Genomic DNA, 14,808 nt, shown 5'->3' with positions numbered 1-14,808 from the left:
GTTGTTCTTTTTATCCCTTCCATCTCGTGGGGTTTAATATATGTCTGTTGGCTTGAATGGAATTGATTCTGTTCCAAAATCAGCACTTAAGATTTATAGAACACTGTAGAATACCTGTCTAGTTGCCAGGCCATGATTCATCTAAGGTAAAAATGGTAGCCAAAGGCCACCATGGAGTCTTCTGTGAGCCAATTAGACTCACTCGTGTCCTAGAAACAGATGTGTGGGCTCAGACACAGGAAAAGAGATGGGTCTCTCTTCCCATGAAATCTAGGGTCCTCCTCCTTTCCCCAGATTGGTAGAGCTATGTCTTAGTGTGGCGGCATGGGAAGATTCATATTGGAACTCTTGTGCTGGGAGGTAAGTCACTCCAAAGATTCCAGCATAATGTGAAAACGACCCAAGGCAGACAGTGTGTCCTGAATCCAGGACAAGGCAGCAAACCAGTGTGGCTCATGAAGATGTAGGTGTAGTCTGGAAGACAGCGTGAAACACAAAACTCATAGGTACCATCAGGCCCAGACAGACTTTTTCTAGATGGCCACGCTTGTGTTATTTGTAGGTTGATCTGTTTGTTGTTGTTGTTGTTTTTTAAAGTTCACTGTGTTTCTGAAAGAGGCTACTCCTGTTGGCTGAGTTTTACTTCCACATGAAAAATAAATGGTGCTAAAATACATCACCAATGGTGTGGCAGGTTTCTTGGCTCTTGTATTCTTGTTGGTTCAAGCGTGGTAGTACCTCTCCAGTCTTTCTGGATGATGACACAACTTATATTTCATCTGTGTCACCCCCGAAGGAGTATTTACTCATCTCCGATGATGGATGTGCCCCTTGGGGCAGATCTAGATGACAGGATTCAAGGCACTTGTGAGGTTACCCTTGATGTAAACTTCTACCTTTCACTGGCGAGTAGGCTTCTCCCAAGTGCTGCAGTGTTAATCAGTGCCCTGAGGCCAGTGGTTCTCTTACTCTTGTCCTTGGATCACCCACTAGCTAGCCCTAGGGATACCACCTGCAAGCCTGACAGACATGCAAACCCCTCTGAAGTCTACTGAATCCAAATCTACTCTTGACAGACCCCCCTAAGGCTTTTCCGCACTCATTCAAGTGTGGGAAAACTAAAGGGAGCGTATACTTTCCCCTCTATTTAAAATGACATGAGTGCCCCGTCACAGTCCCAGATGTGGACTGCCCACAGTCACGGGGGCTCATACGGGGAGGTCATCCACTTCTGCCCCTCATTGCCGCCAACTCCCGCTTTTGTTGCTGATTTCCTTTAGCATCTTGTTGCCCATGTGTCTGGTTCCTGTAATGTGCATCATAGAACACATTTAGACTAAACTGTTACAGCCTTTTTGGTAATCTGAGGTGGGATATGCCTGTCTTTCCTATGACCCTCCCATGCCACATGGTGGAAATTACTCTTAAAATTCTATTTTAGTTCACACCTATAGGAGGTGATTTATAGCTGACTGTACATAAATATCCTCTAGAAACATCTATTAATTAGTGCAAGGAGGCTAATATCTAGTCCTCTTAGATCTTGATGAGAACGTGAGACCAATGTTTATTGTAATTTTCAGACTAGGAGAAGCAAAACAGATCTCAGCTTCCTTACAAAGCAAAGCAACAGTTTGGGTGCCTGGATTTGGCCTAATGGTACCTTTCTCTGCAGTCAGTGTTTAAGGCAGCCTCCAAGTGTGCTGTAATGACGGGTACTCATGCTTCTTCCTGGGGCCATGTGGAGACACAGGAAAGAGCACCAGCACCCTAGGGGTGTGGTAATGTCTGGGGGCCCTGCCGTGGGACCACAAAGATTACCCAGGGAATTTTCCATGCTTGTGGCTCAGGTTCATAAAAGAAGAGGGGAATTGAAGGGAAGCAACCCCCCCCCCCGTGCCCCCACTCGGGGAGCAGCAAAGGGTACCTAATCTGCAGCTCACTTTCCTGGACCTTAACTGTGCGCCCCATCCATTTTCCCAGTGCTGCATTTGAGATGCCTCTGACAAGCTGGTTTACAGGGAGCAGAGTCCCATACCTAGTTAGCGCATGCCTGTGTTTCTACTCCCACCATTTGTTTGTCCTTGGAAGTAATAGGCTGACATTGGAGCATAAAGGTGATCGAGCCAGTGAAAATGACATCTCTTGCAAATGTGTTTAAGTTCCCTTTTCCCACTCGCATACTTCCTTGCCTGAAATAATAATTCAGCCAGTGATCAGCTGGCCCCATTCACAGTGATTCGGGGCCTGTGTTGTGGTGCTGAACGTGGACCCCTGTGCCTGTCTAATTCTGTTAGGGGCTTGTGGTTGTAGCTGTCTTTCAGATGTTCACTCACCTCACACAACAGTGAGTTGATGGTGAAGCCACTGAGAAGGAGCTGAGAGATAGAGTACTTGAAAGCAGGCTCGAATGCTTCCTGAAGAGGCCAGAGGGTGTGTGTGTGTGTGTGTGTGTGTGTGTGTGTGTGTGTGTGTGTGTGTGTGTGTGTGTGTCCTAGAGGTCACTAAGTAGGCTAGGCTAGCTGGCTAGGAAACCCCAGAGATCCACCTCACCAGCACTGGGGTTACAAGCATGTATCGTCACACCTGCCCTCCATGATACAGACCCTGGTGAGGGCGGGGAGGAAGTCCTCATAGACTGGGTTGCAGAAGCCACAAGCTAGCTGAGGAGCAGGGGGACAGAGCCATGGGAATTCTTTGATGTGCTGACAAATGACTTCTCTGTGAAAGGACAGCAGCCACACTCAGTGAACCTGAAGCCTCGCACAGAGCAGGGTGCATAATGGACATCACGGTGGCTGCATGAATCCCAGAAGCGTAACTCAGCTGAGTGCCCTGGGCATGATTGATGGCTTCCAGGAGTCCTCTGTGGCTGGTCCCAAGGGACCGCTGCTGCCCAGCCACCCCCAGGCTGGTTCTCTCTTTAGTGTGTGGCTAGGAGAGCCACACCTGCCTGCGCTGACCCTAGGAAGAGACCCACTTCCCCATGTCTGTTTGGGGCTCTGAAGCCCCTGCTGAAGGAAATGTGTCAGCATTTTCTGGGGTCCCCTGCCAATCTATCTGGGCTATCGTGTTAGGCTAGCATCCTCACAAGCACTGTGTTGGGCTCATCTCTGCATACCTAGCGCTTGGCGGTGAGCACAAGGATGTCTTTTCTTCATCTTCCCAATGACAGTTTGCAGCTGTGGACGGCGCTGTCCTGGCTTCCCCCTGGAAGGAGGTCCATATGGGTCTTCTCCCCCCACATCCAGCATGAGAGGCGTGCGTGTGCAGTCCTGCCTCTCCATCCAGCCCACATCCCCGGCAATGGCGCCTTTCCTGAGTGCTTTCCCGGTAACGATGAGCTTGCACCTTTCCGTCTATGGGTGTTTTGTGGTGACCACTCTGTGGACGTTCATAACCCCTTATGTCTGGTGTGGTTAGAAGCAGCAACTTAAAGTAATTGAGTCTCTGCAGAGTTAGAACTTGAGTTGAATTATAGAGTCTAGGGTCAGCCTTCTCTTTCCTCATTAACTTGACTGACGAATAGTTTACACACAAGGAGATTGACACATTTTAAATGCACAGTTGGATGACTTTTGACAGCTGCATACCCCAATACAAGCAAGACAAAAAACAAAACAAAACAAAAAAACCAAAACCCATATCCTCTCAAGTTCTTTCATGCATCTTCCTCGCAGTCTTCCCTTCCCCCGGTCCAGGCAAGCACTGATCTGCTTTCTATCCCTGAAGATCATATTTGTCTTTTCCAAAACTTTGTACAAATGCAATTGTACAATTTATATTCCTGGTGGCTGGCTCCCTTCCCTTAGTGTGATTTTGAAACTCTTCCATGTTGTGACATGTGTCAGTAGTGTTTGTATTGCCAATTAGCTCTGCTTGTCCGAATGGCCCGCAGCTTGTTTACCTGCTCGCCAACTGACAGGTACTGGACTAGTTCCAGGAGATTTTTGCCTTTGTGAGCAAGGCAACTGTGAATCTGCGTGAAATAGTTTCATTTGTATAAGTTTTCATTTTTCTCTTGGAATAGCCAAGAAGTAGGGCTATGCTGGGCCCAAGGAAAGGTGTCTAGTTCTGTTTATAAGAAACTATCAAAGTACTTTCCAACACAGTTGTTCTATGTCACCTCGCATGAGCAGAGCACGGAGCCCATTTGCTCTGGGGTCTTGATACCCCAATAGAGTCTGGCGTTTTACCATCAGCCATTCTAAAAGTGCTCTTTTTTCCTTTTTCTTTTTTTTTCTTTCCTTTTTTTTTTTCAAACATAAAACTGGAGACCCACAGATTTTTCTAGAAGCCAAAAGGTGGGTCAGGGCTGTGATCGTGGTAAGACCTTACTCCAGAGAGCATGGCTGGTGCTCTACCACTAAACTTCATGCAATCTGATTTATCTTGCTGGAAAGTAAAACATCCCGGATGATCCTAGAGTCGCTCTGCTGCCCTTAGAACAAAGCACAATGCTGCTGCTTCTTCTGCACGGAACCCCTGGCACATGGCTCACTGTTGTGTGCTGGCATCTTTTTCTCTGGAGCTCTCTGTACTTCTAGTCCTCAGTGGGAGCTGACTTCAGATAAAAGTTGTATGTCACCAGGGGGTGTGGACTGACAGGCTAGGACACACTGAGTCTAACTCTAGGCTCCCTTTGGTCTTTTCTGTAATTGAAACCGACCAGATTTTGAAACTACATCAACTTGTGTCCCTGTGAGGTTTGCAAGTGTGCTGGGCTTACATAGCTCTTAGGGTAGAACAAGAGGGCCTGGGCCCGCCATGTTGTCCCTGCTCACCATGGCTATGCAGGACCCACAGCTGGAATGAAACCCAGAGGGGAAGTAACTCGAACTTGGGCCCCAACATCTATAGCTCATTATTTTAGGTGTTGAAATCTATAGTTAGGTGTGAATTCGTGGCAGGACCGAGCACCATTTGGCTGTGCTGTATTTAATCGTAGAAACACAGCAGTATAGTCTTTTCCTGTCATTCTTTGGTTCTTCCCTCCCCAATTGGCTAGTGAATAAACTCTTCTCAGAACTGCACATTAAAAACTGGGTCTTTTCTCTGGTTCGGTTTTGTTTGCATGATACAATACTTGCCCTGGATGAATGGCTGCTGTTCTCTTGAAGGGCACTGAAGGAGCCCCGGCCCCCTGGTGTGGGGCAGGTGCACTCCTGAGTCCCACCGTCTCTGTGAGGTGACATGATTGATGTCAGATTGTTTCCTTTTGACCTCGGCTAATGATCCTTATCTTCTCTCCAAGACCCAACAGCTACCTCTTTCTCTCAAAGTGTCCAGGCCAGGGAAGGAGAGCCCTTCCCTGTCAAGAGCTATTGACCCCAGAAAACAAAGGCTCTATCTCCCAGCCAGGGATAGTGCCTTGCTGACAGCCCACAAGGCCTGGAAGGTTCTGAGCTGAGGCAATCTTCTTGTCATACAGGGAGCCAGGCAGAGGGCAAAAGGGCCTCCCCAAATCATGAGTATAGTGCCTGGGAAAGGCTGACTGTGTGCTATACGCAGAACGTTGGGTCTAGAGATGTCTTGTTCCTGTTTTATCCTGTTGTGATTAAAAACAACAGCAGCACCAACCAAACCAAACCAAACCAAACCAAACCAAAACCAAAACACTTAACAAAATCAACTTGAGAAAGAAAGGATTTATTGAAACTTATACTTCCAGGTCACAATTCCTCGTTAAGGGAAGAAGTCAGGTCAGGAACTCAAGGCAGGGACTAGGGCAGAATCTATGGAGGTTCACTCTCTGGCTTGCCCACTAACTAATGCTCAGCCAGTTTGTTTGTTTGTTTTTTTAGCACAGGACGAACTTCCTGAGGAACGGCGCTGCCCACGATGGGCTGGGCTCTCCTACAGCATTTAATTCTCAAGACAGTCCTAATAGAAGAAAAGAACCAACCAACACACACACACACACACACACACACACACACACACACACACACACACACACACAGAGCAAGGTTCCAGGGGAGGAATATAGTAGAAAAGTATGGAATATTGAAACATTTCAAGTTTTAAAACTTTTTAAAGGCAGTATGAAAGCTAATGAAGTATGGTAAATATTTAAAGTTCTCCAGATGGTAAGATAGAGAAGAGAAAAATGAAGTGTAAAAAGGAGGAAATGGGAGAACAGTTAACAAGTGCATAGCTGAGAAAACAGCTAGAGAGACAGAGGGAGACCCAATGCCAAGACCACCTAACCCTTAATCTCATCACTGGGTCCCCTGGGGCTTAAGCTGCCACTTAAGGTGAGATAAGATGATGTCATGGGGCCAGCAGCCTATTGGGGGGGTGGGCGGGAGACAATGTGTGAACAGCTGACCACTTTGGGTACACATGTGGGGTTCTCCTTGGATTACAAAGAAAGGCAGGACTATGGGTCTCTGAGGACCCTCTTCTCTCTATCTTTCTTTGATCCTAGAGGTAAAAGCCATGCTTGAGACAGAATTTTCAGCTTGTTGGTAGTTTATCTAGCTGACTCTGGTTTCGCCTCTGAGCATGGATGGTTCCTGAAGTGTATTGGTTTGAAAGTGTATTTCACTGGGGTCCCGAGGCCAACTCACTTCCTCAAATTCTGGAGGGCAACTATTCTTGGACAGATTGAGGATAGAGGTATGAAGAACTTTTCCGGGGTTGCTTTCTTCAGTGAAGATGAGGATGGGGAAGTGGTTTCCAAGGTAACCACCTGGATGGGGCCCAGTAGGTAGCAACAGTGGATCATCAGCTATATACATCACTGCAAACTTAACATCAGCAACAGCCCTTTTTTCCACCATCTTGCATGCTGTTTGCCTCCTATGCTAAGGACTATTCTTGCCTCGCATCTTCCTGAGGCCTGGTACCTGCAATACTGAGCTGTCTTCTTTTTTGACAGGTTATCCTCCTGAGAATTGAGTCTCACCCTGGGTATTTGGGGGAAGTATGTGCAAATATATTACCACAATGTTCAGGTAGAGGTCAAAGGACATCCTTTGGTATTGATCCTCACTTTCCACCTTGTTTGAAATGGTCTCTTTGTTGTCTTAATCTCTGCTACAAACACCAGGCTATCTGGCCCATGAGCTTCCAAGGATGCGCCTATATCTGCCTCCTATTTCACCATAGGAGTAGTGGGATTGTAGAGGTATACTAGCATACTTGGATTTACATGGATTTGGGGGATTTGAACTCAGGTTCTTGTGGTTTCATGGTTAGGATGTCATTCACTGAGCCTTCCCCACAGCACCTTGGAGTGTCTTTTCACTCCTTTGTCCATCATATCTCTTGTCATCAAATTAAATAGACAGTGACTGAAGGAAAGACAGAAGGATTCAAAATTATCTATCTAGAGCTATACAGAAACATCTATGAATGCATGGGGGTCTGAAAGTTGTTGGTACCCTCTTCTCTGGGCACTTAGAACATGCATAGACCTATGGAACTGATCCACAGACTCTTTCCTGGAAATAATTAATGTGAACTTCATTCTGGGCCATGAATTCCAAGGAGTGAGGCTGCTTCTGAGCCTATATCAGCTTCTGGAGCGCCTTCCACTATCTCGGGAGAAGGTCCATTTCACGGCAGTAGCATATATTCTCCCAGAGTCCAATTCCTAAGGCCTCCTAATTGGCCTTTTAAGCATCACTTGCCTACTCCCCTCTTCAGTTCTGCGCTGGCCAGCCATGCAGGTAATGACCCTGATCTCCAGTCATGTCACTGCTTCCATTCCTCCTGAGCCCTCTGTGACACCCCTCCCCCAACCCAGGATGAAATCACTTAGCCCAGCCTCTCAGGCCCTTCCTGGGCCAACTCTCCCCATGTCTCTCCCCTGGTCTGGATGAGGACACCAGGATGTGCGCACCTACCTAGCTGTCGACCACATTCAAGTGGTTATTCTCTTTGACCACATGGCTTCGTCTCTGCTTGGCTGCACACCTGCTGCTTTTTCTTCCTTGGACACATAGCTTCTCACCATGGCTGGTGTTATTCAGGATCCCTTGCTCATCCCATCCCCGGGGACCACAGAGTTTGTCACTCCTTCCTCTGGGGCTCCTGTGCATTGCCATGGCTTTCTCTTGTGACGTTATCATGGTCTGGAGGTGTGCCTGTCTCCTCCATAGGCTGTCCACTCATTTGATGGCTTTGGCCGTCTTCATGGTCATTGGTAGCCCCAGCTTCCACGTGGTTCGTGCTTAGTAGGTGATCAACAAGAGATTATTCTGAAGGTCCTGCCACTAGGAACTATGTAAGGTAGGGCTTATAACCCAAGGGAGTCTGGATGTAAGTGGGATTTTCTCAGGCATCTTTTTGTTCATCAAGTCTGAAACCTTGTTGGGTAGCTCAGCGTGTAAAGGCACTTACTGAGAAAGCCTGTGGCCTGAGGTTCATTGCAGGGATCCATGTAAAGGCACAAGCTAAGAACAGATTCTACTGTCATTTAACCTACATATGTGGCACATGTGCCCCTTGCCCATTACACGCATTCACATTCTCTCTCAGTAGTAATAATAGCAATAATGATATTAATATTAATGATTATTATTATATAGACCATAAAAAAGTTGAAAGATTTTTTTTCCTGTGTAACCTCTTCATCTGCAGACTGATGGGATAGCGGCCTCTCTGATGCCTGGAGGGCATAGGTAGCTGCTACTCAGTATCAGGACCATAGTCAGAAGAGAGGAGCCATACTTTCTTGTATCTCTCTGTGTGTCTCCTCTAAAATGCATGGTGACATTTTAAGTGTCCTGGTTAGCATATGAGCAGTTTCGGTGGCTCAGGTGTTCACCCTAACTTTTATTGTGCAAAGAGAGCACGTGATTGCCTTCAGTCATGTTTCATGGACTTGATTTTTTTTTTTTTTTACCACCCGCTCTGCCTGATGTCTGAAGTGCCTGAAATGCCGTACAGCTCCAAAGCTGGTGGTAGTCGCACTCATTTCTGTGTCTTCATCTCCAAAACCATGATGGCTGCCATCTCTGTAGCCAGTGCACACAGAACTTCAGGCTTTGTGCCATCCCGCATGGGCACACATCTCCAAATGGCAGCCCAAGGATGAAGGGAGGTCCTTGTATCCCCTCAGCAAAGGAGGGGCTCCTGTGCCGTTACCCAGGTTTTCTTGTGAAGCTCTTGGTTCCTCATTTGGTGAGAAAATGCGTTTTGTAGTGATTAACCCTAAAGCCGGTGTTTTTATAGGATGGAATGTAAGATTCTAGATTATATTTCCCCCCATCCTTCTCAAATGCAGTTAGATTCTCCTTCTCTACACCGATTCATTGATTAAATGGGTTATAACTCCTCACTTTTTTTTTCTTTTTTTTACCCATGAACGTTATGTTCTTATTTTCTCCAAATATCAAATCAAGGTCATCTCCCTTGCCATATTGACTCAGCAGCTAATCGTGAACTGATTTTATCTGCGTGTAGAACTTTCTGCCTGCAAACAGACGTGTAAGACTGGAAAGGCAGAGCTAGCCTGCAGAAGTAGGGACGCCACGGCTACCAGTCTGTCTGTGTGACAAAACTTGGCAGGGTTTGTGTAGACAGCTGCTTCTACAGAAGTGACAGAGTTCTGTAAGACTGGGCCCACCAGTGGGAGCTGGCAGCTTCCTAGATGGGCCTTTCCCTAAGATGAACGTGGACCTGCTCAGCTATCGTCAATCTGAGTTTCTGCATAGGGAAGCCTGGGTTTGACACAGACAGAATGCCTGGTTTCTTGAACTTATTGTCACTCGTACTACACTCCCCACTAATTGGTGGTAGTTAGCCATGGAGCAAGAAAACCAGGAGCTGGCCTGTAAAAAGGAATGCTTCTGCTTTGGTCTGTAGGTTCTCTGGAGCCACATGTCAGCTGCGCAAACACTCTTAGCTATTGCTGGTTTGGATAAGGTATCTGACCTACTAAGATGCTGCTGGATTCTGGTCTGTCAGCCTGGACTATCCCTTCTGTAAAGGATGAATGATGTGTTATTTACAAATATTCTTGTTTTGTCATCTTTGCTGAGCCTCTAGGAGGAAGGTGCTTCCTGACATGTGTGCTGAGAGCCATAGAGTGCTTAGACTGGGCAGAGGGCCTCTCCATAGAGCCTTTGAATACAGAGCTGCACTACGAGGCCATGGCTCACTTTAGAGGAATGTCATGGATTTCCTCTCCAAAGACAATGGATGTGAATTGTCCCTCACAGGCTTGTGTTTGAATACTTGGTCCCAGAGGCAATGTTTTGAGAGGGAGTGGGGTCTGGTTAGAGGAGTTGGGTTATTCATGGTGGGCTTTGAGGGTTATGGTCTGTCCTGCCTCTTGACTGAGCACTCTGGTTTCTGAACTACCAGGTGTGAGAACTGCACGGCTTCTCCATGCTTTCCCTACCACAGTGGGCACTACCCATCCCAGACCAGGTACCTAAACAAATTCCTTGTCCCTGAAGTATGACAAAGCTTACAATCCTTCCCACACTGAAATTGCTTTTGCCAGGCATTTAAGGCACCACAACCAGGAAAGGAACTGACAGATATGACCTCTGTTTCACCCGTATTGGAGATGCCTCCACCACGGCTCTCCTGTGGCAGAGGGGCCAGGGGGTAGCACTTGTTCATATGGTGGTTGAGTGAGAAAATGACAGGTTTGCAGAACTTGAGGACAGGGTACTCGGCCTCTACACATGAAACAGCTATCAGTCATTTGGTCTGAAGGATAAAGAAAGCTGTCACTCAAAGATCACATGTAGGATCGCTGACACAAAGGCCACCTCATACCCTATAGCACATGGAATTAAAACTCAGACTATTTGAGAAAACAATTTAGTGTAAGTATGTAACATTATGGATTTTAGCTGTTCTTTTGATATTTGACACTAAAAAACAAACAAACAAGCAAACTACATTGAAATTTTGTTACTCTCTGGCCTGGAGAGATCACTCAGTGGTTAAGAGTGTGTGTTGCTCTGGCTGGGGGTGTGGGTTCAATTCCTAGCACCCACATGGTAGTTAACAAATGCCTGTGGGCAAGTTCCAGGGGATCTGATGCCCCCTTCTGGTTTCTGTGGGCACTGCACACATGTGATACACAAACATACATACAGGCAAAACAATACACATAGAATAAAAATAAGCAAAAATTTAAAAAATTAGAATATTCTAAGTGAGAGCTCTGTCGCCTGACAAAAGTCATTTTTTATGGAAGGATGTTATTTGACTCTGTGGCTTTGTTTGGAATGGGAAGTATTTAAACAAATGGTGGGGAAAATATAAGAGGTTGAACTAGAAAATGTTCCTTCTAAAGGAATTTTAGTTTGTTTAGATTCAGTGGCACTTGGGCAAATGGGAAGCAAGGAATTTGGAGACCTCTCAGAGATGTCTTTGGCTTTCTCTAGGATGTTTCCTTCTGGAAGGTTCTTTCCTCAGATCAGTGTTGAGACCTCTCTGAGGTCTAGGTCCTTATGCACTGAGGAGGCACCTGTGATGGCCTAGAGGTGAGGACCTCAGTGGGAGCACTACACACATTAAAAACAGGGATGTAGCTCAGGGATAGAGTGCTTGCCAAGTGTATAGAAGGTTCTGGATTTAGTTCCAAGCACTGCACAAAAGGCATGCATCAATTCCTGATTGTGTCATGGTTCTTCTTGCTATAGGAAACCTATTGTATATATGTATAATAATATAAATGTATATGTAAAAAATAAAAATGTTTAATTAATTAAAAAATTTTAAATTTAAAAATTAAGAAGGCATGCATCTCCAGGTTGTATAAAGAGTAAAGTGCAATGAAGTCCACTAGACACGCTATGGTGAGAGCTTAAAATGAAAGGATGGTAAAGATAGGGAAATGCTAAACCTAAGTGATCATATCAACACCAGAAAAATGTCTTTGAAGTAAAGAATGCTATGAAGGATAAAGACAGACATTGTATGATGATAAAAAGTCAGTGAGGCAAGAAGTCATAACATCCCCAAGACTGCACATACTAGGACAGAACCACAGAACTAGAAAGCAGCTACTGCAAAAAGTTCATGGAGCTGAAGCAGAGATGCACAAATCCAGCCTGCTAGCTGGGTACCTCAGCATCCTCTCAGTATCAGTCTATACAACGAGTAAATGGAAAATCAGTAAGAACACACAGAGGCCAGGCAGGGCAGCACATGGCTTTAATCGTGGCACTTGGGACCGAGAGGCAGATGGCTATGTATGAATTTGAAGCTAGCTTGGTCTACACTGTGAGTTCAGCCCAGCCAGGGCTACAGAGTGAGACCCTTACATCTCTCTGTAAGTGTGCATGAGTTGATCAACACTATCACTTAACTTGACCAAGTAGATAGTTATAAGCTAGTACTCCTAATTATGACAGAATGCATGCCTTTTTCAATAATGAGTGATTTACCAAGGTGTCTCAGGCCATAAAGTGCACCTTAGTAAATCTGAAAGAAGTGGTACCATAAAATCATATTTTCTGACTACAGAGAATTCGAGAGTTATCTGGAAAATCCTGGATAGTTACAAATTAGTGATATTTCTAATAAGCCATAAGTCAAAAGGATCACTAGGATTAGGTTATTTCCACTTGGATTTTTAAAGATTTATTTCATATTTTTAAGTATATGTGTACATGGCTGTATCTGTAGTTCAGACTCCTGGAGCTGGAGTTACAGGTTGTTGTGAGTCACCTGAAATGAGTCCCGGGAACTGAACTTGGGTCCAATGGAAGAGCAGTATGTTATCTTAACCACTGAACTATCTTTTTAGCCCCTGCACATATGAATTTAATGAAATAGTCACCACTAATAAATTTGAATGAACATAAACATGCCAACGTGTAGGGAACAACTACAGCTTTGCTTAGAAGATATTAGGGAATCATTGATGATTTTCAAAAATAAATAAATCAAATTAATTAGTGAAGGTCCTACTTTAAGAAACTACAAAAAGGTCTGGGTGTGGTGGTGAACACTTGTAATCCAAGAACTCTGGGAGGCAGAGGCAGGCGGATCTCTATGAGTTCAAGACCAGCTTGGTCTACACAACAAGTCCAGGACAGCCAAGGCTACACAGAGAGACCTTGTGTAGTCAATAAAAGGGGAGCCAGAAATAGTACAGATAGCTCCATGTCCATAAGATTATAGCAGTTTTTACAACTAGATACTTCCTTAAAAGACATCAGTTACTGGAGTTCATTCAAGAAACTGTATCCTTGTATAGCCCTTTATTATAGGAATTGAATACATCAAGTTGCTACCTCTATGCAAATGCTGCGGCTTGCTAGCCCCATCGTTTCCAAGTCTCTCTTGCAGCCTGCCCCTTTCAGGGTTAACATGCAAAGCAGGTGCACCCTGCTCATGACTATGATTCTAATTACCAATTAAATCATTGTATTTCTCTAAGAGCAGAAATGTTACACTAAGAACATTGGCATTCATAACACAAAATTCTCTCAAATCTGATGTGAAGCTTTTCAAAGGGCCCTTTGCTGGTGTCGTGTGACGTGACACCATGCATAGTGCAAACAGCGCATGTTATGTGTTTAGAATCCTGGCTGCAGTGAACTCACATGACACAGCAGAGGCGAATGATGCCAGACCCATTTTGAAATGTACTACCTGTTTGATTGTGAATCAAATTTTAGTCATTGTACACTCAGAAACCTTTTACTGTTGGCATTTGTGTGTGTGCGTACATGTGTGTATGTGTGTGTGGGGTTAACCTCATCTTTTGGTTACCTGACCCCAGGAGAGCTCGCAAACCACAGTTTAAGAGGTTACACACTGAGAGGCTTAACATTCCTACTCTATCACACAAATTCCTGATTTCTAAGTGATCGTGCATTCTACGTTATCATACAATTTTCCAATTCAACATAGACTATTTCCTTGAATCCATTGTATTTGGGTGGCACTGGTTTTCTCAGTGTAGTTGGCCACTGAGTGGACGTAGCTACAAACCAGAAAGCAGTCTGCTAAACACCAGATACACTTGTGCTGAGGAGGAAGATGGGGTGAGAGAGCCTCTCCCTGGCGCCGTAACAGACCAGGCCAGTGTATGGCTCACTCTTCACCCTGCTGAGGTGACCTGAGAGGGTGCACTGTAGTCTTACCTTCTGGAAGGTGCCATCCTTCATAACTTCTTCTGTGTGCCCTATTCATTGAGCCAACTAAATTTATTGTTGTATTCTTTGTTTCAGAGAAGCTGTACAACTCCAACGGCCGTGATCTAAGAAGGGCCCTGTTCTCGCTGAAGCAGATATTTCAGGTAAAAAGCGAAATACTACAGTCCTACCTTTGTCTTGCTGGAGAATTAGATATATGCAAGATTATACCTGTGTTTATTAAAATAGAAAAGTATGTTGAGAAGACATTGTAAGCTAGGTCAGGGGGCTGAGGAGATGGCCAAGTGGGCAGTGGGCTTGCTGGGCAGAGGCTAGAACCAGGTAAATGCTGGGCAGGCAGGATGGCCTGCCAGGAATCCCAGTGCTCAACAGGCAGAAATAAGGCTCTAGGGCGATCTAGATGACTGCTACTTCTGAGGTGTGAGCTCTGGATTCAGGGGAGAACCCTGCCCTAATATATACGGGTGGAGAGGAATTGAGGAAAACCGCTGATGTCAACCACTGGCCTCCACATGTGTCCCTTCAACCTTCTCATTTGCGTCCACACACATGGAAACACGTATGCACACATCACACACACACACACACACACACACACACACACACACACACACACACACAGAAGAAAATTATATCAGAATTCCAGAGGAGAATATTTTATGTCCAATGTAAAAAGTGAAGGCAACATAAGAAGTAGTATTGTATTCTATATTCCAGTTGTAAAAAA

General features: G+C 45.4%; 1 protein-coding gene across 6 annotated transcripts in view; it reads left to right on the top strand.

Annotated features, from left to right (window-relative positions):
- FHOD3 (formin homology 2 domain containing 3) overlaps window positions 1-14,808 on the top strand; it is a 412,148-nt gene that overhangs the window by 159,080 nt on the left and 238,260 nt on the right. For all 6 annotated transcript variants that reach the window (XM_084780621.1, XM_084780620.1, XM_084780626.1 and 3 more), the window contains exon 4: window positions 14,157-14,224. In XM_084780621.1, coding sequence (XP_084636747.1) covers window positions 14,157-14,224 — 68 coding nt within the window. The remainder of the gene's footprint in view (window positions 1-14,156; window positions 14,225-14,808) is intronic.

Source organism: Acomys minous (genome assembly GCF_964271855.1).
Source record: "Acomys minous genome assembly, chromosome: 4".
Lineage (NCBI taxonomy): Eukaryota > Metazoa > Chordata > Mammalia > Rodentia > Muridae > Acomys > Acomys minous.
This window is presented reverse-complemented; position numbering and strand designations above follow the sequence as displayed.